Raw genomic sequence first — 24,661 nt, forward strand, 5'->3', positions numbered from 1 at the left:
AGGGAGAGAAAGATAAATGGCAGGGAGAGATTGATGAGGAGAAAGACGGAGAGAAGGATAGAGTAGGAATGTGATGAACGAGTGGGTATGGGGTGATGGCAGGATTAATCCCTCTCCTTCGGATAAAATGTGAAAAGTCCTCCCCTCCATTTAACCTACCTGTACTGGCAGTAACTAATATTTTATCTAATTTTTTTCCTCATTCTTCATCAAAATGGTGTGTATTTACATGTTTAGGACATGATATGCATTTTCAAATTTTTTACAAAAGAAATCGTTGACTAAATTCAACAATTTCATAGTTCATTGGAGTTGCATTGCATTACTTTACCACTAGGGGCGATGTAATCCATGTTATGAAGTTTTTAATTCTCTTGGGCTGTGCCCAAATAGTCCGTAACTCCATTAAATAACTTCCTCTCTGAGTCTCACAGGAAGTCATTCAAGACCATTTCTAAAATACTCTTGGCACTGAACCTTACTTTTAGATTTGAACTGCTCTTTATGTCAACAAAATGCAATAGTATAGTTTAGATATTCTCTACTGCAGTTCGTACATCATTCAGCCCTGTAACTGTAATGAGTAGACTGTGCATTATTAGCAGACCTGTGTTGTGCGTTACTAAAATGTAAATTTGGTTAATGCAACTCAGAAACATTTATTCGCAAGTGTTTTTTCCCATCTCAGCTCTTCCTTCTATAATCTTGACCTCCTGGTTTCCCACAAGAGGAGCCGTATGCTGTGTCCTTGCTGGATAGCCTGAGTTAACAGAGGTGGTGGAGTGATCTATTCATTTAATGGCCCTGTCAAGTGACACCTGTGCTGCGTCCTCTCCTGTCTGAAGTGCTAATGAACTGAGAATCTGTGCTTGCGCGCGTGTGTGTGTGTGGTTCATCTTAGCGCTTAAGAGCATCTCCACTCCTCTTATTTGAGGAAAATGGTTCTGAAGAAGAGTTTACACACTGACCGCTTCTGTTTGAGACATTAAGCCTGACATAGTCACGCAATCACATCAACAAAAATGAATCTTGACCCTCTTTGTAGCACAACATTAAGCAAGACTTTCTGAACCACAGGACACAACACACTCGGGTCAAACAATGGGGACTGCACTCCTGGGGGTCATGTCAAGCATTTGATAAATATTTCTCTATTAACAGCCTCCCATTGTCATCTTTTGCCCTTTGTGTAGCAAGGCAATCCATCAGAGTGCACTGGGAGTGAGTGCAAGGCTCCCATGGGTTATTACCAGGCTATCATTGAGCTGTATTTAAGACCCAATACTCCCTTGTGCTGATGCAGCTCTTTACACAATGCTGCAGAGGCACAAACAAGCAGCAGTGACTAACAATGCACTTTCACATTACGAGCAGAACAGTAAACAGACAGAGGACCTTATTTTGTGTTAATAGCTTGAACTAATAGGGAACAAAACTGTCAGTAGTATAGAAAGCTAAAGTCAAAAATTAGTTGCTCAAGTGAAAGTGATTTTTTTTTAAATGCCAATTGCCAACCAACTAAAAAATCGGTGTTTGTTCACATGTGCATTTATGAAAGGTCTAATATATATAGCAAGTATATGGTATATTTGTGTTTTTCTGATATGTTTGTGCAATTCTTCAGTGTGACTGTTTACTAACTTTTCAAATGGGAAAGTGTTTGTGTTACTAAGAGTGTAAGAAACGTATATGAAAGAGAAGCGAGGGACATCAACACATCTATAAATGTAATCAAGTATCATTTATTACACAAAATAAGACTTTGTTAAATGGATAGCGCTGCCATCACAACATAGTACTCTTATTTGAATTCTTTTCCCCTCCATTTTCTTTCCCTAACTTGCAGAGTCAGCTACAATAGAAAATATATCACATCTTTCCGTTTTATTCTTTGATCTGTACAAGTACAAAATAAACGCCAAATCATAAGGAACAAGGTAGCTGTTGACCAAGTCATGCTCATCTGTTCTCCAAAAAAGAGAATGAGTTGCACAGATATAACGCACAAAAAAAAGGTGACGTTAAAAAAAGAGTTTATGTCTGAGAGACAATGTTGTAGTCTGTTGTTGCAAACATTGCATTATTACAAAGTGTATGATGGGAACCATATTCATACTGTGAAAATACTGCTCCTTTGTGAAAATGATAATGAATGAATTTTGGCAGTAAATGTCCCTTAGAAAACAAAATGTCAAGCGCTCAAGTGAAAAATAAATACACACATTTGGTAAATTGGAAAAAAAAAAGGGAAAGAAAAATTAATCAGATAAAATGAGTTCCGGCTTTCTCATTCACGCTCCACCTTAAAGTTCATAAGGGTTCCCTAATATCCTAATTGAAATTTGGAATGACCATTAATTAAGCAACAGTCATCCAAAGCAGATGAGATTTTATTCCTCATTGCGAATATAACTATCCCATGTTTTTTGCTTCATTATTTTTAGGGGAATCCTGCATGATCCTGTGCTTTCCAGCGAGCTCATGCCAATATCTTTACATAGTCCAAAGTCTTTTAATCATTGGTACCCAAGAGCAGAAGCTGAGCCCAGTCTCTGGCTGTATAGAGCATAGGGAGAATAGTAGGGTGCTGTGGCTGGTAGAGAGTGCATGGGAAGGGATGGAGCTCCTGGCAAGTGTGCCTTTCCATAAGGGTGATACCGTGCCAAACCTAGCCCTGGTGACCCACGCAGGGAGAGGGAACTGGGAAGGGCTCCTGGGCTGCTGGGAGGAGGCAGGTGGAGGTGGCAGGAAGCGGCAGAGGAGACAGATGGGTAGCCGGAGAGCAGCTTCCCATCCATACCTGGCAGAGCCGTGTGCGTACGCAAATGGCCCAAGAGTTCCTCTGAGGTGGCGAAGCGTTTGTCACACGGGCCACCCACTGAGACCCAGTTACAGGCGTGATGGAGCGTTTCATTGGGCAGCATGAAACCATAAGTATACAGAGGATGGGACAGAGACGAGGTGGCACTAGAGGACAGAGAACTAGGGTGGAGGGAGTGGAGGTGATGGGTGGGATACATAAGCGGGAAGCCAGTCTTTAGGGCAGATGATGGATCATGAACACAGGAAGAGCAGTTGCTGCCCCCGAGATGGGGTGCGCTGGGGTAGGTGAGGCAGTATGGGTCCCTGCACAAACCCTGCATGAAAGAGGGAGGTGAGGCCCCTGTGAGAGGGCTGGAGCTGGGATGCTTTCCTGGAACACCCATCCCAGCACCAACTAAACCAGATTTAGCGGGATCCAACCCAGGCACAAAATGAGAAGGATAGCCAGTATACGCCCCGACAATGGAGCCGTGGTAGCCCATGGTGGAAGATGGGAGGGGAAAAACCGAGTGGCCCGGTTTAAAGGGAGACACCGGGGCGATGTGCCCTGCACCCAGGCTGGGCTGAGGGGGTTGGGGGTCAGCCTTATTGTCAGGTTGAGGACTGCTGGAGGAACTGGCACTGCTGGAGTTTGACCTAGCACGTGCGTGACTGGAGTTGGCGATCTGTGCAATGTCCAGACTTCCAGATTTATTGTGGTCTGAATCTTTTTTCCCATTGCGATCGCCACCGCTGCTGCTGTCGTTCCCTGGGTCTGATCCCGCTGCTTTGGAGTCCATGTGAGAGGTTTGTAGATGTGTTGGTTTCTGTGATAGTGGAGACTGAGACTGCCGGTGTGTGTGCAACTGTCCTGATGTCTGCTGAGGAGAGCTGGCCCGTGGAGAGGGGGCATGAGGAGGTAAAGTGGGGCACGTCACAGCTGCAGAACCGCTATTTTGCACTCTGAACCCTGCTTTATCTGCTGAGCTGTTGATCCCAGCGCCATCCTTCCGGCATTCTGATCCAGTTTTAGAGTAAGGCTTAAAGCTGGACTTGTCTAGGTTCTGATGCTCCGCAGGCTTCAGGCTGGAGCTGGTAGAGCGACTGTCCTTGTCTCCATGGCTGCTGGAGGAGAGGGATCCCAGTTTAGAGGAGGGAGGAGGATCTGGTTTACCGATCTGTGAGCAGGTCTGGGCCAGCAATGCTAGGGGACTCTTTTTAGCATCCAGCTATGGGGACAAAAATTTTTTTCAGTTAACTGTTTATTTTTCCTCTCATGGACTGGTAGTAATAACAGTTGTTTTCAAAACCAATTCTAGGGAATGTGTTTAATGATTGCAACATTGATCATATTTCTAATCAAAATATTAGTCATTTTGTTTCCATTTAGTATGGAATGTATGACATTTTCATATAATGCAATTTGAGATGTGTCCGTGTTATAGTCATATTTTAAAACATTAGGTGGAATAAACTGCTTGACATCGTTGTTATACTTTTTGCAGCACCTATAAACACAAAGTACATTGTGCGGTGTTTTTAGTAAGTATTTTAAAACACTGCACAGTGTGCTTTATGAATATCTATTGCTATATTTTTGTGTCAAAAATGTTAGATAAGTTGGAAGATAAACAGTGGCTTTAAAAATGTAAGTACCAGTAAAAACGCATGTCAGTAGCGATCAGGAAATGTGAAACCTGCAAATGCTGGCAGACAGTGGAGCACGGCCTCATCCAGATCCGGACAATCCATTCAAATGGGCGCTGCATCGCATTCAGAATCGTTAGGCGAATTTCGAATTAAATCATTAAAACGAGTCGCGCGCGATAAAACACTAATACTGAGAAAATTATATAAAACGTAACAAACATGTCTATATTAAATGCCACCCTTTCACTTAAAAGAAACGCACAAACTCGGATAACCGAGTAGCATTTCTGAGTGAAAATATTATTATTTTTTATTAGAAAGAAGTAAGAAAATGCTTTAGTAAGGAGTAACTCGTACCTCGATGCTCACTGGCGCGGAGCTGAGCGGCTGGAGATACTCTGGGTGAAGTATGTGACTTGTGTGAGCGGTCAACATTTTGAGAATCCGTATAGGCAGCCTTTTTTCCTGACGCGCGGGATCACGGTACGGCAGTGAAGCGATCGAGTCGGTCTGGGGTCTTACACAGGTGGGCGAACTATCGTTGTTAATGTAACGACTTTTAAGGGTCTGCTGGTTCCGTGAAATGACTGCAAATCCAAGAGGCAGTTCGCTCATCTGGATCGGGGCGGATCAGAGACCTGTCGAGGGCAGCGACGGGGCGGGTGTCCTTCAGTTTTCATTTAGAGATATCCAGTGTTTTCAATAAAGAGCCAAACGACATTATATCCTATTCTACCGGCAGTTAAATATCCCGTTGAACCATCAGCTCTGTCTGTAGTCCAGAGAAAGTGAGATGTTATTAGTCGCTATGAAGAACATACACTCCGTCTCCACATCGTTCCGTCACCGAATCAGTGTAGCCTTAAACCCCAAAATGATCGCGAGTCCTTTACGCGCAAACGACGACTTATAAGTGAAATACGAGAAGTCATCAAATAAAAAAGCAAGAAGCTACACAGCAGAACTACTGGTAAATATCGTGTCAAATAATGGCATTCCGTTGGTCCGTGTGCGCTCCGGTGTGTTCACTACACCCTCCGTACGCATATACTCTCTGCTCGTACTGAAGATCTGAGGGAGAACTTCAGAGCACTCAGCCGCCGTCCAATCGCCTGCATCTGCATTAGTAATAAGTGGGTAGGCACAACAGGGGCGGAGACTTGGATCCGCTGGCCAAGTGCTTGCTCGTTGTATGTCAAAACCAAAACATACAAAGTCTGTAACATGCTGTTTTACCATTTATTTTATAACTTATCTAGTTTTGTTAATAGTAGTTATTTTTATAGTTCATTTATATCACCAGTAACCCAGTATGACTTGCATTAATAATAGCTTATTTTGTATTTATTGTAATATTTATTGCTATAGTAACTTTAATTAGACTTTACACAAGTTATTAATGCCTTGCTACTAGTCACTCCAAGTATCTTTCTTATTCTGTTCTGTTTTATTGTAAAAATGGCCATTTTTGCCACTGAATTCTTCGGATCTGTGATGATATTGGCTCATTTATAAATATTTTTTTCTTTTTTCAAATCAATATACATACTAAGCAGCTGGAATTTATATTAGTAAGTATTGGATTAGTCACTGTTGGATTACTAGTCATTTTAAATACAAGTAACACATTCTAGTTAGTTTTAAAGAATAAATATTGAAACACATTGTGTACAAAGATATTACAGATTCATCATTAAGTTGTTAGTGTTTCAAACATTGATGCTAGTTATTAATAAGTAAACTCGTTCAGATGTATTTATACACGTCGTTCAAAATGACATTCATACTATTATAATTTGTCTTTGCATAAGGTCCAGAATTGTATTAATAATATGTCTAATTTAAAACGTATTTCACACTTAAACACAAAATTCTAATTTAATGCTGCTGATGTTAGTTTTACCTTACAACCTTAACTGTAATAATAGAGCGTTGTGCTAAAAAGAAAAGCTGAGAATGTGGTAGCAGTTTCTTTTTTAGGCCAAACAAGTCAAGTGATGCTGAGTAATGCATTCATACAGAATAACAGCATATGCCTATGTGTGTGCCTCCAGTTCTGGAATATTAATAACTTTATTACATTATCCCATGTTACTTTGCCATTGAAGTAATTTAGCTAACTTAATTATGCGATGAATTGGCTTAATCATTGAAAAATGAAGCCTGACAGAGGCTATTACAGGGAGACTGTGCTAATTCGTGTCTAAGTAACTTTGAAGTTCAGTATATTTAATGGCTTTGATTGTTCGTAAGTGCTTATACCCAGCATTATTAAACCCCAGACATTGTACCGGGTTGTATTACATTATTATGGCAAGCGTGTCTTGCATCAATATACAAAATTTATTGTGACTTTTGTTTGCAAACAAAAATTATAAATTGCATTTATGTGTGTGTGTGTGTGTATATAAATATTTTGAATTTCATTTCATTTAGCTGTCATGTATTGATAATGCATTGTAGGATAAAACATATTTCAAGCTGACAGCATAAAAGTTGCCCCCATTTGCACAGTGAACGGGAGAGAATATTTATGTTACTCTGAATGGCAATACCTGTCAGGTGAGTCAGAGAGATGAGAAAGGTCTGATCTCTGGAGCTGTTGGGAAGCACCTGGGAAGCTACTTGAAAGGTGATGTTGCCTGCCTTAGTGTAATAAAAATGACAAAAAGACAGAATGCATGAACTGTTGACCTAGGGAGAGGAGGGGCCACAGGCAGACATGTGTTTGCAGGGCTTTGTCTCGCGTATCTGTGTGGCAGAAGTGAATATTCATTTAATAATAGTGTGCAGGGAGGAATGAAAGCCTCAGGACACTGCATTTCAGCGGCAGAAAAAGTTTTAAGCTTGTCAGCAACCTGTCATTTTAGATCCCACATACAGCGCATACACAGCCTCCCACATTTTCACAGGTACCTACTGACGATCAAAGTTGACTGGAGTAGCAAAGTATTAAACTGCTGTCAATCATACATAACAGTTATTTCTGTCTTGCTAATCTAAGATGTTAAGTTAATTAAACTGTCACTCTGTCTCACAACACAGAGATCCATCACATAATATAGTGTTTAAGTTTTGAACCCACATTGTCTTATTTATTCAGGAACTACACATTGTCGAGTCAGTGTACAGGCACATCTGCTGTTGTTAAACAAGGCTCCCTTTACCAGCGGCGTCTAAAGCCATTAAACGTTCTGCACGTGTGTGCGTGCACGTGTGTGTTGAGAGATAGCAGCGGTGGTTATATGAAGTCACCTCTCCTTCTGTCAACAGCCCTGCTGTTTGCTTTGTCATTATTAGTGTCATCCATCACTTGCCACCTATACAGGACTCTGTAATGCCCGTGCAAATCTGTAAAACTATGAACATTCAAATTCAGATATGCTTGGGGTTAAGTGACATGATGCGATCGCTTTCTTTGAACATATCAGTTGTCTTTGCCCCATACAAACAGATACTTCAAGTTATGGCAGGTGTGGTCTAACCTGTCAACAAGCGTATTAATGGGTAGATGTTCAGTGTTTTTTTTCTGCTTTTACAGTTGATCCATCCCTGTTGCAAAATTTGGTCAAGATGTCTGGAATGTTTCCGTTTGTCTAGAAATGATGTTACTAGTCAGAAACCCAGAATCACAGGGTGTAACCATTGTTATATTCTTAGGACTGCAAAGAAAATGAAGGATCGCTGCCTTCTTGAAAATGCAAAAAACATGAAGCACAAACCTAAAACCTCAAATCTTAGAATTCCAATGGTTTAGAATTAAGATGGATTGCCTTACAAAAACATTTTCAGGATAAGTGAGTTTGGCAGGGGGCAAAGGTGTGGGTGGAATGGAGGGGGTTTAAAGGCACCCTAGAGAAGAAGAGGAAGGGAAAATTAAAAAAAAAGAGAGAGAATGAGAGAAAGAACTGAGGGCGGGCTGGAATGACGGGGAACAGCTCCTTTCAAGTCTGGCCTTGAAGTGGGCTGCTAACAGCTGTTTTGACGTATAAATGACGGATGGTCATTTCCTGTTGTGGATTTTAAGGGGCAGGCCTCCCCTTTAAGAGGCCTGTCTGACCAATCCCTGTTAAGCCTGAAGGCGTTCGCCTATGCATGACTGTATCAAAGCACGGGGCTTTACCATAACTTTGACTAAACAAAGGGTTTAAAGCAGAGGCTAGACATCCTGCTTGACCGTAGCCCACTCATATCCCTCACTGTTTTTTGTAAGCGGTCACTCAGAACAGATTACTGAAGTGCAGAAAACCTTGGAATAAGAATTGTATAGCAGGCCATCACTCATGTTAATGTGAAACAGTGATGGATATGAAACTTGGAGACGAGTATGAGGAAAAAGAAAAGGTTAAAATAAGAAAATAATAATTAATAATAATTTATTTAAAACTAAGAGAGCATGCTTTTTTTCTGCTAAAAGAAACCCCGGTGTTTGCCGCTCTAAATTTTCAATTTATATTTTTGTACTTGACTGGCACGGAACAGTTTGTCACTTTTTGGTACAGACTGAGAGACGGCAAAACCAACCAAACAAAAAGGATGCAAATCACTCGCATTTAAAGGGTTCATATGATGCAATTTCAAGTTTTCCTTTCTCTTTGGAGTGTTACAAGCTGTTTGTGAATAGATAAGATCCCTAAAGTTGCAAAGACTAAAGTCTCAAACCCAAAGAGATATTCTTTATAAAAGTTAAGACTCATCCACACCCTCCTAAAATGCCCCCACAAGTATATGTCACTGTGTGGGAAGATTTGCATAACACCGCCCAAATGTTACCGTAAAGAAAGAAGGTGTAACTTTGATTCTCGCTGTAGTATTGTTGCTGCCGCAGCCATGTCATGGAGACGCTTTGTTTCCTTGTGAAAGCGAAACTACTTTGTTTGGTCTTCCAAAAGAGGACACAACTAGAAATCAGAGGTAAAGTTGTATTTACAACACTGTTCCAGAACAGTTCAAACCAAATATTCAGATATGTGCAATGCATTTTACGGAGGACGAGGACTGCTTCCTGGGAGAGTAGCCTACAATGCCGGTGTTCCGGTGAATTCAGTTCCCGTTTGCCCTTCGGCGCGCATGCTGACCCTATACAGTCTTATGATGCTGACAAATAATGCTGACTCACAGCCTGTAAGTACGTTTTCATATTGTCGCAGGATGAATGAGAACACAGACTCGGTACTGATCGAAAGAGCCCCGGAGGGTGATTTATTGCCCACACACTGATCAAACGTGCTCTGATGAATGGTGCTCGGTGCCCGTCTCAGCGTGGTGCTCGTGGGGTGAAGTGCCGTGGTGCAGATCCCTCTCCCAGGGTGCCTTCAGAGTCTGTGAACAAGGAGAAACAAGCATTAATGTCCGCCTGGAGCTCCGGGGTGCCTTTCCGCTGGTGTCTCTTCTCCTTGCTTTTAAGGCCAGCGGGAACGAGCTCCAGGTGCGCCACTCATCGCGCACAGGTGTTGTGCGTCGGTGATCAGTGTGGTAGCGGCGTTTCCAGGGCGATGCTAATCTGGACTCGGGATACTCGCCACATGTCAATAGGCCCCAAAGGTAATACTTTAACTCCAGGACTGCCCACTTTATGGCCAGGGCCTCTTTCTCCAGGGTGGCGTACCTGGTCTCCGCGGGGGAGAGTTTCCGGCTGATGTAGACTATGGGGTGTTCCTCTCCATCCCGGAGCTGGGAGAGGACTGCCCCTAAACCGGTGCCGGAGGCGTCCGCATATAGGGTGAAGGGGCAGCCAAAGTCTGGGGCATGCAGGACTGGGGAGGACGTCAGGGCCGTCTTGAGGGCCTTGAAGGCGGCTTCAGTCTCGGGAGTCCAGTCTATCCTCTCCGGCTGCCCCTTCCTGGTAAGGTCTGACGGGGAGCAGGCTATAGAGGAGAAGATCGGAATGAAACATCGGTAGTAGCCCGCCAACCCCAAAAAGGAGGGTGTTGTCCGGCTTTGGAACCATCACGATGGGGCTGGCCCACGGGCTACGGGAGGGCTCGATGATTCCTAGTTGGAGCATCTTCTTGACTTCCAAGCAAGTTGACGTGGTAGATTTGCTCCGTCCGTCGGCGGCCCGGTTGCCGCACCCGGTACGTCACCGGTCCCATCCGTTCCACTACGGTGTAGGGACCCTGCCAGGTCGCCAGAAACTTGCACGCAGCTGTCGGGACCAGTACCACCACTCGATCGCCCGGCTGGAACTCCCGGGCCTGGGCGGTCGTACAGCCGTTGCTGGGCGCGTTGGGCGGTCATCAGATGTTCCTTCACCAGCGGCATGACCCAGTCTATCCTTTCCCGCATCTCCTGCACGTGCTCGACGAGGCTACGAAGTGGGGCGGGCTGGTTCTCCCAGGCTTCCCGAGCCACGTCTAGAAGGCCCCTGGGCTGTCTCCCAAACAGCAGTTCGAAGGGGGTGAAGCCTGTGGAGGCCTGTGGCACTTCCCGGACTCCAAAGAGCATGTACGGGATCATGAGGTCCCAGTCACGCCCATCTTCGACCACCACCTGCTTCAGCATCCGTTTGACCATCTGGTTAAACCGCTCCACCAGGCCATCCGTCTGCGGGTGGTAGACCGACGTCCTCAACTGTCGGACCTTGAGATGGTGACAGAGGTCCGCCATGACCCGGGACATGAAGGGGGTACCCTGGTCAGTCAGGATTTCCTTTGGGATCCCGACGCGGCTGGCCAGCAGAAACAGTTCGCGGGCAATGTTCTTGGCGTTGGCCGCTCGAAGTGGGTTGGCTTCCGGGTACCGGGTGGCATAGTCCAGGATGACCAGGATGTACTCATGTCCCCGGGCAGACTTCGGCAGCGGTCCCACCAGATCCATCCCGATCCGCTTGAAGGGCACATCGATGACGGGTAGTGGAATGAGCGGGCTGGGGGGAGGACGGCACGGAGACGTCTGCTGGCAGGTGGGACAGCTACGGCAGAACCGTTTCACCTCCGCCTCTAGTCCGGGCCAGTGAAAACGGTCCTGGATGCGTTGGATGCGTTGGCCGTGTGCCAGCTCCATGACCGTCTCCATCTTGGTGGTAGGCACGACCAGGAGAAATTTGTCCTCCCCCCACCTGTGGGCGACACAGTACAGCAGACTATTGCGTATGCGAGGGGGTGGGGGCCCGGGAGCTTGTCTACCTCATCAATGCGGCGCACTTGATCCCAGCAGTTCCACAGCAACTGGTCAGCGGCAACTGGGATTTCTGCTCGGGCCTGGGTCGTACCAGGGACGGTTGCACGAGGGTGACTGAACTGCCGGAGTCCAAGAATGCTTGTACGGGTTTCCCTTCCAGTTTTACCATCCTGCTGGGACCCGGGGAAAGTCCGTCCTGGTGCAGGAAACACCCCGCCATCCAGGCCCGGGCCGTCGGGGCCGGAGGTTCCGTGGGCATTGGCTCATCCGCAAAGTCGGGGACCGCCGGTCTGCTGCCTGGTCGCGGTGCATCTTCGAGCGGACGCCGCTCCATCACCCTGCGGGGCGCCAGGCCCGATCTCTCCCTGGCCTCGCGGGCGTTCGTGGCCGCCGCCAACTCAACCGCCTCTATCAGGCTGTGGAGGTCCTGGGGATTTCACATACTGACCGGGCGCCTCAGCGGGCGGGGCAGTGCCCGTAGCAGTCGATCAATGAGCACTTTCTCGGCTACCTGGTCCGGGGTTCGGGGACCCCACGAGAAGCCACAGGTGAGTTAATCGGGCCAGTTGCGCAGCTTGCGCTCTCACTGGCCGCTGTTCGTCATAGGTCCATTGATAGAACAGTTGCGCCGCCCCCATGGGCGATGGGCCCACCCGGGCTAGGATTTCGGTTTTGAGCTCATCATACTGTTCATTCCGGGGTGCCCTCAGGGCATAATAGGCCCTTTGCGCTTCTCCGGTGAGGAAGGGGGCGATAATGCAAGCCCACTCTTCCTGGACCCACCCCTCCCGGGCCGCAATGACCTCAAATGTGTGGAGGTAAGCCTCAATGTCGTCATTCTCGGTCATCCGGACGAGGTATTGGTGCGCTTTGACCGGCGCTTCCAGGAGGGGCAGGCGCCCCGCCACGCTGGCCTGCAGCTGTTCCACGACCTGGTCAGTATATGTACTGATCGAAAGAGCCCCGGAGGGTGATTTATTTGCCCACACACTGATCACACGTGCTCTGATGAATGGTGCTCGGTGCCCGTCTCAGCTTGGTGCTCATGGGGTGAAGTACTGTGGTGCAGATCCCTCTCCCAGGGTTCCTTCGGAGTCTGTGAACAAGGAGAAACAAGCATTAATGTCCGCCTGGAGCTCCGGGGTGCCTTTCCGCTGGTGTCTCTTCTCCTGGCTTTTAAGGCCAGCGAGAATGAGCTCCAGGTGCGCCACTCATCGCGCACAGGTGTTGTGCAATGCAACGTGTAAAAAGACAGTATAAGTCATTATAATCAGTAATTATGTCCCCACTGGATGCAACAAATGCCCCGTTTGTAATGGGTTTGATTGGTTTTGTCTCGTCAGGCCGGGACACGGCATCACAGTATGGTAAGGGGTGTAACATTTCCGTCACACGCTTGAGGAATTCGGCCAATCACAACGCACTAGATAGCTGGCCAATCAGAGCACACCTCGCTTTTCAGAACAATGAGCTTTGTAAAAATCAACGCGTTTCAGAAAGGCGGGGCATAGAGGAACAGGTTCTTTTTTTAGCAAGGTCATAAAAAAAAAAAAGTGACGTGACATGTGGCCAAGTATGGTGACCCATACTCGGAATTAGTGCTCTGCATTTACCCATCCAAAGTGCGCACACACACAGCAGTGAACACACACACACCGTGAACACACACCCGGAGCAGTGGGCAGCCATTTTTGCTGCGGCGCCCGGGGAGCAGTTGGGGGTTCGGTGCCTTGCTCAAGGGCACCTCAGTCGTGGTATTGAAGGTGGGAGAGAGCGCTGTACATTCACTCCCCCCACCTACAATCCCTGCCGGTATGAGACTCAAACCCGCAACCTTTGGGTTACGAGTCCGATTCTCTAACCATTAGGCTACGACATATGACCCCTTTAATTACCTGTGACTGATTTATGAGGTGAGTAGTATAAAAAGGGAGCCCAGAGGCAGGGAGTCTGCTGCTCATGCCTGGTCTGTTCTCCAGAAATAATAATCCTGTGAAAAAAGAGGGACAGGACAGCTTTATGGAGTGTAGCTGACATGTGAGACCAACCCTGGAGAACTGTAAAACGTAGCACTCTCTTTCTCTCTTTGCTTTCACAAACCTCACAATCCTTCAGAGTGATTGTGAGATTTTTAGGATCAAGTATTTAAAAGTGCACTGTTCCACTGTGAAACTTGGTGGAGTATTTAAAGTGGCTTAAAGTGGACTAATTTTCATGGTACACAGAATATTCTACATCAGTGGTTGTCCCAAACTTTTTTAGAGTGGAGTTCCCCCTGAGGCATTTACCGTCCTTCGCGTACCCCCTCTCTTCCACTTAGACTGCACCTTTTCCATTAAAGGACAATATTTACCATTAAAGGACAATATTTGCAATAGAGTAATATGCATTGATGATTAAAAAAAACTGAAAAGTGATTATTTTAAAGGGGTCATATGATGTTACTAAAAAGAACATTATTTTGTGTATTTAGTGTAATGAATTGTGTTTATGCGGTTTAAGATTAAAAAACACATTATTTTCCACATACTGTACATTATTGTTTCTCCTCTATGCCCCGCCTTTCTGAAACGCGTACATTTTTACAAAGCTCATCGGTCTGAAAAGCGAGGTGTGCTCTGATTGGCCAGCTATCCAGTGCGTTGTGATTGGCCGAATACCTCAAGCGTGTGACGGAAATGTTACGCCCCTTACCGTATTGTGATGCCCTGTCCGGCCGGAGCGACGAGACAAAAACATGAAAACCCATTATAAACGAGGCATTTGTTGCATCCAGTGGGGATATAATTACAGATTATAATGACTTATACTGTCTTTTTACGCGTTGCGTTGCATCGCGCCGCGCCATGCTGCGTAAACATAAAATCATGTCTTCATTTGTGATCAGAGAAATGACAAACAACAAGTGCTACTCTATACTGCTCAAAACTCATCTGCTTTGAATCATCAGTGGAAAATTCTTTAAATATGAAAAAACTTACTTACAGTCTGTGAGTCAGAACAGCCAGCATTGTAGTCTTCAAAATGCGCTGGACACATCTGAATATTTGGGATGAACTGTTCTGGAACAGTGTTGTAAATACAACTTAACCACTGATTTCTAGTCGTGTCCTCTTTTGGAAGGCCAAACAAAGTAGTTTCGCTTTCACAACGAAACACATGGCGGGCTATAGTGAGTGGAGGCCAGCTTGAATGAGCGACGGCGGGCGAGCTTGAGAACGGCGTGGCCGGTGGATTCGACAAAAGAGCGTCCAGCGGGCTTGCGGCAACCACATGTGATGACCCCGGGCTGGACTCCGCTTCATCCACAGTGAAAGCCAATACGGCGATCCACAGCACGAAGTTGATCTAAAAGCGCCAGTAGGTGGCGGTAAGTCACTGTCTTAATGCGTAAGTCATCGAGTCATTCGTTCATTCAGTAACGAAGCAAGTGGCTGTATATATGAATGAATCATTGTATCATTGACTTTCACGAACGATTCGTTCACGTAAAACCGCAAAACTCAGCATTTTGTTCGCGTACCCCCTCTGTCGCCTCACATATCCCAGCTTGGGAACCACTGTTCTATATTAAATATTTAGCTAACAACAGTCTAAAGTTACCTAGCAACAGTGTATGTTAACGTTAGCTCAGTCAACATTAGGCTAACATCAACAGGTGTAGGCAAAAAATATGATTATCCTGACCTGAGCTAATTTACTGAATCAACCAACTCACATCTCCTTTCTTTCTTTTCATCCATGATGACATTAAAGTCATCTGTTGCGACTTCTGTTGTTTCATCGCTGACTGTGCCGCAATCGCGATACCCGCTCATTAGAACTTTCAGTGAGCTATTTTAGAGTGTGCATGCGATGTTCCTGGAAGCCCGTGTCTGTGTCCTGCTCGGTCCTGCTCCTCCGTGGCGATGACGGTGTGAAGTTAAAAAAATCATAACAAACGAATTTGAGGGGGGGGGGGGGGGGGGGGGGGACATGTCCCCAGTGGAAATTACGCCCCTGGAGATAGCCCATCAAACACAAAGGAACTTATCAAGAATTGGAGCCAAAAAAAGAGTTGAGAATTAAGATTTATTTAGTTCAGTGTGAATAGCACACACAACATGACAGAAAAAGCTCTTCCCAGAATCCTCTAAGAATGGGAGATTCTCAGGTTAATTTAATGACTCATCTCTGTGTTTTGGTGTAATCAGACTTGAACATCTTGTGTCTCCCTGATCCAAAGACGTGAGTGATGATGTGATGACAGGATAAATATTTGTCTGAAACCACATGCACAAGTGACGGAATGGAATATCATACAATAAGGTAGATGAACTAGATTGAGCAATAGTTATATACCCAGTAAAAGCTTAGTTCCATTTTTTAATGATATTGTTGACGTTGAGCGCTCTCACAGGCTTAATGGCTCGTCTCTCTTGTCGCCTCTGTGATCAAGGGCCTAGCAGATCAACTCATCTTCCTGTCTCACTGATTATCTCTGAGTGATTATGTACATGCCCTACAGTTAATGACAGATCTTTATTTAGCTTTCAAACATGTCATGTGCACCAAAAAACACAAGCGCACACACACAATGAACTTAAATGCACCCTTCTCACTCAAACAAAAGGTCCCATTGTCCTCCACATGGTGAAGTTATCAGGAGGGATGGGAGAGCTACCCGGCTACACACAGCAGAGCCACAAATCAGATTGCTCTATATTGTTGTGTGAAATCTAAGCAGACTTCAAAAGGTGTTTTTTATCTGTTGCTGGCCCAGAAAATGCTTGCGTGGAGCAACAGTCACTCCATTCATGAGGCTCATGACACGTTCCATTTTAGTAATGCATGGGGCAAATTAAATCTCTCTATTCCTTAGGCTAGTCTGATTCACTTTCAAGAGTTCACAAGTTCCACATTATTCCCACATTTCATTTCTGAGTCACACTCTCTGGCGCGCACCAAAATAATTAATTTTGTCACACAAAACCAACGTCAAAGTAAAAGATGATACTGACCTAGCCTGTATTAGTCTTGTCAATCAGCTCACAGTTGACTGACAAGGCTCAAACGCTTGCCAGTAGATCTCTAAGCAGGTTATGTCATTGTGTCGCACATAATGAAAATATGTAAACTTGCTGCCTGAACAATAACAACTCAACAGCTTGGTTCTTGGCCGCTTGTAAAAACTGCAGTAAAAACACAGATGTTTTCCTTCATCACCTCCCTGGAGTCCTCCATCATTTCTGAAAATAAGATTACATCATATATTTATATACTGACAAGTACATGATGGCGCATTGTCTTTTTTTCCACCATTTACTAATAGCAGTTATAATGAAATACATGAGATATTATGAAATAAAAAGACACATCATGTATTTGTTACACCATTGCTATTCAATTAAAATATATTCATATATTTTTTTGTCATTTCTTTTGTGTAAATGTATTAAGCATTATAAATGTATATATGTAAATATTATATAAATAGTTTTTTAAAATATATATTCAGTTATTAAACATTGGGGCCAGATAAAACACTTTTTCTGTCTTTAGACCCATTGCACCATAATCAGTATTCTTGTTTGTATTAGTACAGGATCAGAATGCATTTAAGGAGTGAGATCTAAAGGCATGTGGAAAAACTCTGGCAGAGTGTCACTGTCAGCTGTCAGTCATCATGGGTATAGAGGAGCGCCCTGTCGGTCACAGTGACTTTGATGTGATGAGAGATGGAGGCGCTCAATTAAAAGCCTATCAGGGTGTAAGTAAATCAACACCTATCAGCCTTGTCACTTCAAACAAACGTTTATTATACTGCTCCGCCCACCTCATTAATCTCGCACTGTTCGCCTGTCAAGACGAGGTCACAGCCGAGGAACACATAAGACAAACTGGATAAGGAAACGGATCTCTAAACATTTGGTCTAACTTGAAATACTTAAATGCGAGCTCATTCAAGAAATCAGGAAATGATGATTTGAATGATTTTTTTAATGATGTCTTCTAGGCTGTTGTCATAATTATATTTATTATAGTTTTAACATTGCTACTGTATAACGGTTTTTAATTAAAAAATAAAAGAGAATTACTTTTTGTTATAAAAATTGCTCTTACCTTTTCAATCCAGTTCCTAATTGTATTGCACCTATTTCGCTAAATAAAATAGTCTAATAAATGATGGGAAATATCAAGCAGAGGAAAAAGTGAACTGCCTCACTGAACAAGATCATGATAAAGTCATTTGTTCTCAAGGAATGTTCATACTCATTTCAGATGTTATGTTAAGGGCAAGCTAACAATAGTGAAATATTTCTTTAGCTTACTCTTGCAGTATCGCTACCAATAAAACTCGCCATTTATTTCACTATTTTTTTGTGTGACACTAAAGCATAGCAAAGAATCAAATCAGCATCAAATGATGTTGTGCTAAAATTGCCACTGCTGTTTTCACTGATTTCTTTTGCCATTTCGATTCCCCTGGTTTTCCATGATTCATTTGATTTTGGTTTTCAGTAGAGAGCATACTCAGGTTCATTCGCATTTTACTTTTCTGGTCCTGTCTGAATTTGTCTCCCGTGCCCAATGACCTGGCCAAGCTTGAGCCTTATAAAAGATTATTAGTTGCCAAGAGAGAGAAAGAGCACAAGCTTCTTCCACAAAGCCTGCCAGAAGGTTACACTGCATGCGTGCTATAAATTACCCTCGACAGCCTGCTAGAACCGGGGAGCTGGAGGAGAGGAAGAGGGGGGAGGAAAGAGGGTGAAGAAGTGGGTGCAGTTTTCTTTTCGGTCCCCACTTGATGAATGAGCCTCAGAACAAGGCAGAGAATACATCATATCACCTTTAATAGGTATACATTTCCACCACCATAACTCATCGTTTAAAAATAGAGAAAAGCGATGAAATACGGTGCCGTATATTCCGGCCGTGACACTTTTACGAGTCCTCCCTGGAGTATAAAGGCATTGATTGCTATTTCAAAGTGCCGTGTCAGGCCCAATACTGAGTACAACCAGCTGCTACACTGAGAAGAGTGAGAGGTGGGGAAAGAGAGAGAGAATGAGTTATGACTGCTGAGATTTGGGTGATCTTTTCAGAGAGTCATCCGTAGCTGTAAATTTTACAGTGTTTGTGCTCGGTGTTATTGAAACCAAACCCAGAGCTGCCTGTCAGTCATCCATTCTCCGAGCTGCAGGAGAGCATTCCTCTCCTGACAGAAACAGTCCCTCAGCAAAAGGTAAAAGAGAGCACAAATTACACATGAAACGACAAAAGGCTGGCGCTCGTGCTCTCTCTGTCTTCGTTTATGTCTCTCTCTTTTTCTGTCTGTGTTCAAACTCGCCTGTAGGAGGACTTGGAGAGTATGTGTCAAAATTAAATGCTTGTGACTTTACCCTACATGCATTTATGCACATTTTTAGGACCTTAAAGAGATAGTTCACTCAAAAATGAAAATTGCGTTATAATTTACTCACTCTCATGTCATTCCAAACCTGTATGACTTTCTATATTTTGTCTTTTTTTAAATTGATATCACTGACATTCAATGTTGTTTGAACCCTAACATTCTTCAAAACATTTTCTTTTGTGTTCCAAAGAAAAAGTCATACAGGTTTAAAATGACATGATATTGGGCAAATTAAGATTCTTTGTGGACCTTTTGGAACTTTTTAAATACAGATTTGTATTTATACAGTAAAGAGCAATGATAAAGTGTGCAAACCAGTAACACTTCCCATAAAAGCAACAGGAGGTCATGAAAAAATGGTGGAGAAAGTTGTAGTTGGTATATCCATAGGTCAAAGCATATGGCAAAATATGGATGTTATATGTACTAGAATTTATTTAAACCACGTTTTATTTGTGTACATACAGAGATTACTTTATCAATGGTCAAAATGACATTCAAAATTCAGTACAAGCTCTAAAAGTGTAGAAATTCAGACAGATGTGTTTATGCATTTGGCTGACACTTTTACCAAAGTGACTTACATTGTGTTTAAGATATACATTTTATCAAATGTATGCATTTTCTAGGAATCAAACCCTAGAATCTTATTGATATTGCTAGCACTGTATTGCACTGTCAGCTACAGGAATGCTGGTTGAAATAATTTAACCAGATGTTGGTAGCCATTTTGTTCCATTCACCTCAATAGTTTCCCTTCCTGTCTTCATTTTAGAACATGTAAAAGGCATTTGACATTCGTATGCTTAAAAAAACTTGGGGTTTGCAATATATGACCCCTCTTCCTTCCACAAACGGAGCTAAAGCTATCATTTGTGTCCATTAACATTTGTTAAACATGAGGAACACGAGGCTCTTAACTGGCTCGTATTAAAGCAGTGATGAGAAAGACAGGATGCCCGTAATGTTATTCAGCAGTCTCCCTGCCCTTGCTTTTTATTACTTATGATATTTATACACCGTTTTAACCTCTGACTCTTTCCAGTGTGCGCCGTAGTCTGTACGAGCCTGTCAGATACATGTAGGTTGAATGTCTTCTGTTTCCAGCCCCTCACCCTACAGTCTATTAAAATCAGCTCTGGACTTCTGCCATAGGCACAACATTTATCTCAGCGCTGGCCAAAAATAATTATTGTTGTGTAAATCTCAAAGCCTTTTAGGAGATCAAAGTTCCAAAATATAAATCACATTTCTCTGTAGATATAAAACGCGCACATGCTCTTGCACACATGCGGTGGGGGGGAAACGCACATTGGCTTTCCCCGAGTGTGGATATGAGGGAGGTTCTCCACCCAAATCTCTTCCCACAGGGTAGAGCGAATACAGCCTCCTTATCTCTTCTTCTTCCCTCTGTTCCACTCCTCCACCAATTCGCTCTTTTCTTTTCTCCACAGAGAATGCACTTAATCCTTTTCTCTTTGTTAACTTTTGCTTTTTTCATTCTTTTTTTGAAATCTCTATCCATATTTTCACCTACACCTACACCCCCATCCTTCTTCAATTCAAGGGAAAAATATTTTAACCTAACTTAAATCATGACTGAATATGATTGATTTCATCATATATGCTTTTTTGTAGGCTAGGGCTCACTTGGTGGAAGCAGGAAAGCTTAAAGGGATAGTTCACCCAAAAAAATGAAAATTCTGTCATGTACTCACACCCGTATCATTCCATGTCTGTATAAGTCTGACTATTTCTTCTGCTGAGCACAAAATATTATATTTTTAAGAATTTGTTTGTCACAGTGACATTTTATTATTGACATATTATTACAGTCTTTATTACTATTTTTAATTACATTTTATTTTAATATTGTAGGTTTTCATATTAATTTTAGTTTGTTTTAGTACTTTTGTTATGTGCTTTGTAATTTTTTTTGGCTTTTTTTTGTTAGCTTTAATTTAGATTTCTGTTTTAGTACTTCAACTTGAACTTTTTCTGTTAGTTTTTCTGTTATTTTTCAACGTAAGCTTTATTTCAATTAACAAAAAAAATTACTTTTAATAGTTTCGGTTTAAGTTTTAGTTAACAATAACATCACTGATTTTTCCATACAGTGAAAATGTGAAAAAATAAATAAAAATAAAAAAACAGAGAAGGAGAGACATCTTAATAAACATCTTTTGTGTTCAACAGAAGAAAGATAGCATGCTGGTTTGGCATGATGGTTTGGTTTGACATGAGTGACATTTTATTATTGACATATTATTACAGTCTTTATTACTATTTTTAATTACATTTTATTTTAATATTGTAGGTTTTCATATTAATTTTAGTTTGTTTGAGTACTTTTGTTATGTGCTTTGTAATTGTTTTTGGCTTTTTTTTGTTAGCTTTAATTTAGATTTCTGTTTTAGTACTTCAACTTAAACTTTTTCTGTTAGTTTTTCTGTTATTTTTCAACGTAAGCTTTATTTCAATTAACAAAAAAAATTACTTTTAATAGTTTCGGTTTAAGTTTTAGTTAACAATAACATCACTGATTTTTCCATACAGTGAAAATGTGAAAAAATAAATAAAAATAAAAAAACAGAGAAGGAGAGACATCTTAATAAACATCTTTTGTGTTCAACAGAAGAAAGATAGCATGCTGGTTTGGCATGATGGTTTGGTTTGACATGAGGATGAGTAAATGATGCTGATTCATATTTTTGTGTGAACTATCCCTTTAATCGTGTTCTGTTATATGAACTACAACAGGAATGCTGTCTGTTAGATCTTTTAGCTTTGTGTCACTATGATCAGTTGATGTCCAATCTAGGTGTAATGCCATCATAAATCTTTTCTGATTCATCTTAGATATATGGCTGCTATCTAAAAGCAAATCTCTACTCAAATAAAATACCAAAAAAATTTTTTTTCCCTGCACATCGCTCATCCTCTGTGGAAGGATGTTTTATTTTTGGTATTTTTTATAAAATATGATGAGGATTTTTGGGTGGCATGTTAAAATGAACTCATTTCGGTGACAGGGCCTATATGGGACTATTATTTTTATATCTCTTGTCTCTGCGATGAGTGGGTATGTGTGTTTGCGTGTGGCAGTGTTCTGATATGTGTTGATCTCAGTCTGCAGGCAGATTCTATCTACAAATACGGCTCGCATGTGGGAAGACTAAATGAAAAAAGGGGTTTGCCATTAAACTGCCAGGGATTATATACTGTGCGCTCTGTGATGTGCCAGCAAAACAGATTTGGTGGCATTGATTTGACAGAGAAAAGAGTGACAGAAAGAAGAGAGGGATTGGGGTGAGTGAGGGGTGGAGGGTTGATGGAAGGAGCATATATATATTTTTTTTTTGAGTTTCCTTTTTTTTTATCCTCTCAGACACTTTGTCATTGTGTACTCTGTGCTTAGACGTAAGAAAGTAAATATCCTGGATTGACTGCAGCTGTCAGGATGGGTAATTTGCTGCATATGTGGATTTAGTGAGATTTAAGTTACGTCTGTCTGGAGAAGTTCTCTCTGTCTTTGAGTGAATGCTTTAGATCAGAATGGATGATAGGAGGAGCCTGTGGTAGACAAGATAATGTCTGTGAAGAAGGACAGATCATATCCATGGACAGAAACTGGCAGTGGAAACTTTTCCAGTGAATAAAACCTCACCGTGTGTTTCTTGTCCAAGCGGTTCTGAGTGCAACTTGGAACCTCTACGCTCTCAATAATGTGGATCGGATTATATGCGTTCACTGGAAATATGCCATTCATATGGGTTTCATGATATTTTGACAGGATAGAGGGTTTCACAAAAAAAGCAGGAGATGAATGACACTCCGCATTCGTACAATAAAAGAAACCTTCTTGTAAGCATTGACTCAAAGCCAAATAGGATCACTGCAGTTTACTAGGTGGTATAGAATTTTACAGAGCTATAACAGCTTCATATCCGTTTCCTCACAGAGGTGGGATGTTATGTGTGAAGCAACCTTGAGTAACACCATGCTCCCCTTTAATGTTCTCTTGAAGCCAACTGTAGCATTGTGACAAAGTTTACACCTCATTGACAGGCTAATATCCTCATCCTGACACAGTGGGCGGCCATCTATGGGAGTTTTAAAGGGAGCTGCTAAATGGGACGCCTTTGCTCATCAAAGTCAGCACACACATTTATAAAGCTGTGAATCCCAACACTCGAGACCTTTGAAGAGAAGGTGTGGGTTTATAGTGAACAGCTGTTTCTCTAAAGAGCAGGAGCTGGCACTGCAGGGAGGTGAGTGTATGCGCTGTTCTTGGGGTCACGTGTTCACCGTGAGCGGTGCGTCTTTGTGCGTGCATGTGTGTGTGATGGAGAGCTGACTTTGACATGCTAGACTAATGTGTGAACTCAGGGGGTAGAGGGCTATGGCATGAGTCAGTGTTGGTTTTTCTTTAGTCTATGCGAATGGGGTCAGGAGAATGAGAGGTACTAAATGGAATATATTTGTCAAGGGGCTTTGAATATAAATCATAACCTGCAAAAGTGACCGAACTTCAGGTCATCTGGACTCCAGAAGATCAGAGGATCTACGTTATCTGGGAAAAAAAGAAAACTCATGCAGACACTGAATGTTGCATGAACTGTGGTTCACCTAGGGCTTCACTTTTGAGTTATTCGCACTATAACAAACATTTTTATTAATCAGTATTTTTGTCTTAAAAATGTAAACATTGTTGAAACAAGCTATTTGATTTTTTTAAGAAAAATATAAAAAATTTAATTACATTTATTTGAGCCTTATTTTTTTATATATATATATATATATATATATATATATATAATTTTTATTTTTTTATTTTTTTGCATAAACATTCACAACTTCCACAACATAAAACAAAAAATAACTAAAAAATAAATGAATTGTAGACCTGACTTGTTTAAAATATGACAAATATCAACTTTCAGTTTCTCTTCCTGACCTCTGTTGTGTTGTTTGAAGTTGTTCATTATTACAGTTATGTAATTATGCACTTTCTTGACAAGAACTTGTTAATTTGAGCTACTTTTCAATATTTTTTAAATGTAATTTAGAATAAACAATTTGACTGAGTAACAAAAATAGTTACTCAGTCAAAAGGCAGAAAATGCTTTTTTTTTTGCTGTATACTAAGATAAATAAGATAAAAAAAATTTACAGACAAAGAGAAGAGAAAGGGAGCTAAAAATTATTGGAATGGAAAATGGAAGATGGCATAATGGAATCAACCCGGCATATCTCACATGAGCACCACGTGCTAAACACAAGACTAGACTTGTTGACTTCTGGAAAATATAGTTTTGTTGACAAATCATTCTTTTCTTTGCCTTATAGGGTAATATGTGATGCTACAATAGTGAAAGAATAAATATCACATTTGTCCCACTTAACATGCTATATATGAGCAAAGAGATTCAATACTATCTCTCTCTTTCTCTTGTTCTCTTTTTCTTTCCAAGGTGTCAACCATCAGATGTGAGAAGGAGAGTACAAAAGACATGGAGGATGAAGTAAAGAAAGTTAATGTTCCCCTGTCCAATCCTTACCCTTAGGGCACAAGTCTCCTCTATTCTCTCAGTCTTTTATTTATCGTTCCCTCTTCTCCTCTGACTGAAATGATACGCTCTGCTTTTTCTTTCCTCTCATTTCTCTCCAATCAAAAATTTCGTCTTTTTG

General features: G+C 42.3%; 1 protein-coding gene across 1 annotated transcript; it reads right to left on the reverse strand.

Annotated features, from left to right (window-relative positions):
* Positions 1 to 1,722: 1,722 nt before the first annotated feature.
* LOC107592299 (zinc finger protein 703-like) lies at positions 1,723 to 5,503 on the reverse strand. The gene is made up of 2 exons (XM_016281757.1): positions 4,810 to 5,503; positions 1,723 to 4,031 (listed from the first exon to the last, which is right to left on the reverse strand). The coding sequence occupies exons 1-2, from the start codon at positions 5,065 to 5,067 to the stop codon at positions 2,517 to 2,519; spliced, it is 1,773 nt and encodes a 590-aa protein (XP_016137243.1). The 5' UTR covers positions 5,068 to 5,503; the 3' UTR covers positions 1,723 to 2,516.
* Between the last annotated feature and the right edge of the window lie 19,158 nt (positions 5,504 to 24,661).

This window comes from Sinocyclocheilus grahami, unplaced genomic scaffold (assembly GCF_001515645.1).
Source record: "Sinocyclocheilus grahami isolate Dianchi unplaced genomic scaffold, SAMN03320097.WGS_v1.1 scaffold152.1, whole genome shotgun sequence".
Taxonomy (NCBI): domain Eukaryota; kingdom Metazoa; phylum Chordata; class Actinopteri; order Cypriniformes; family Cyprinidae; genus Sinocyclocheilus; species Sinocyclocheilus grahami.

Excerpts from the sequence above, each read along its gene's own strand:
- LOC107592299 (XM_016281757.1), bottom strand. The coding sequence starts at position 5,067 with ATGAGCGAACTGCCTCTTGGATTTGCAGTCATTTCACGGAACCAGCAG. Across the intron at positions 4,032-4,809 it reads CCGCGCCAGTGAGCATCGAG|CTGGATGCTAAAAAGAGTCC; the intron begins GTACGAGTTACT and ends TTGTCCCCATAG.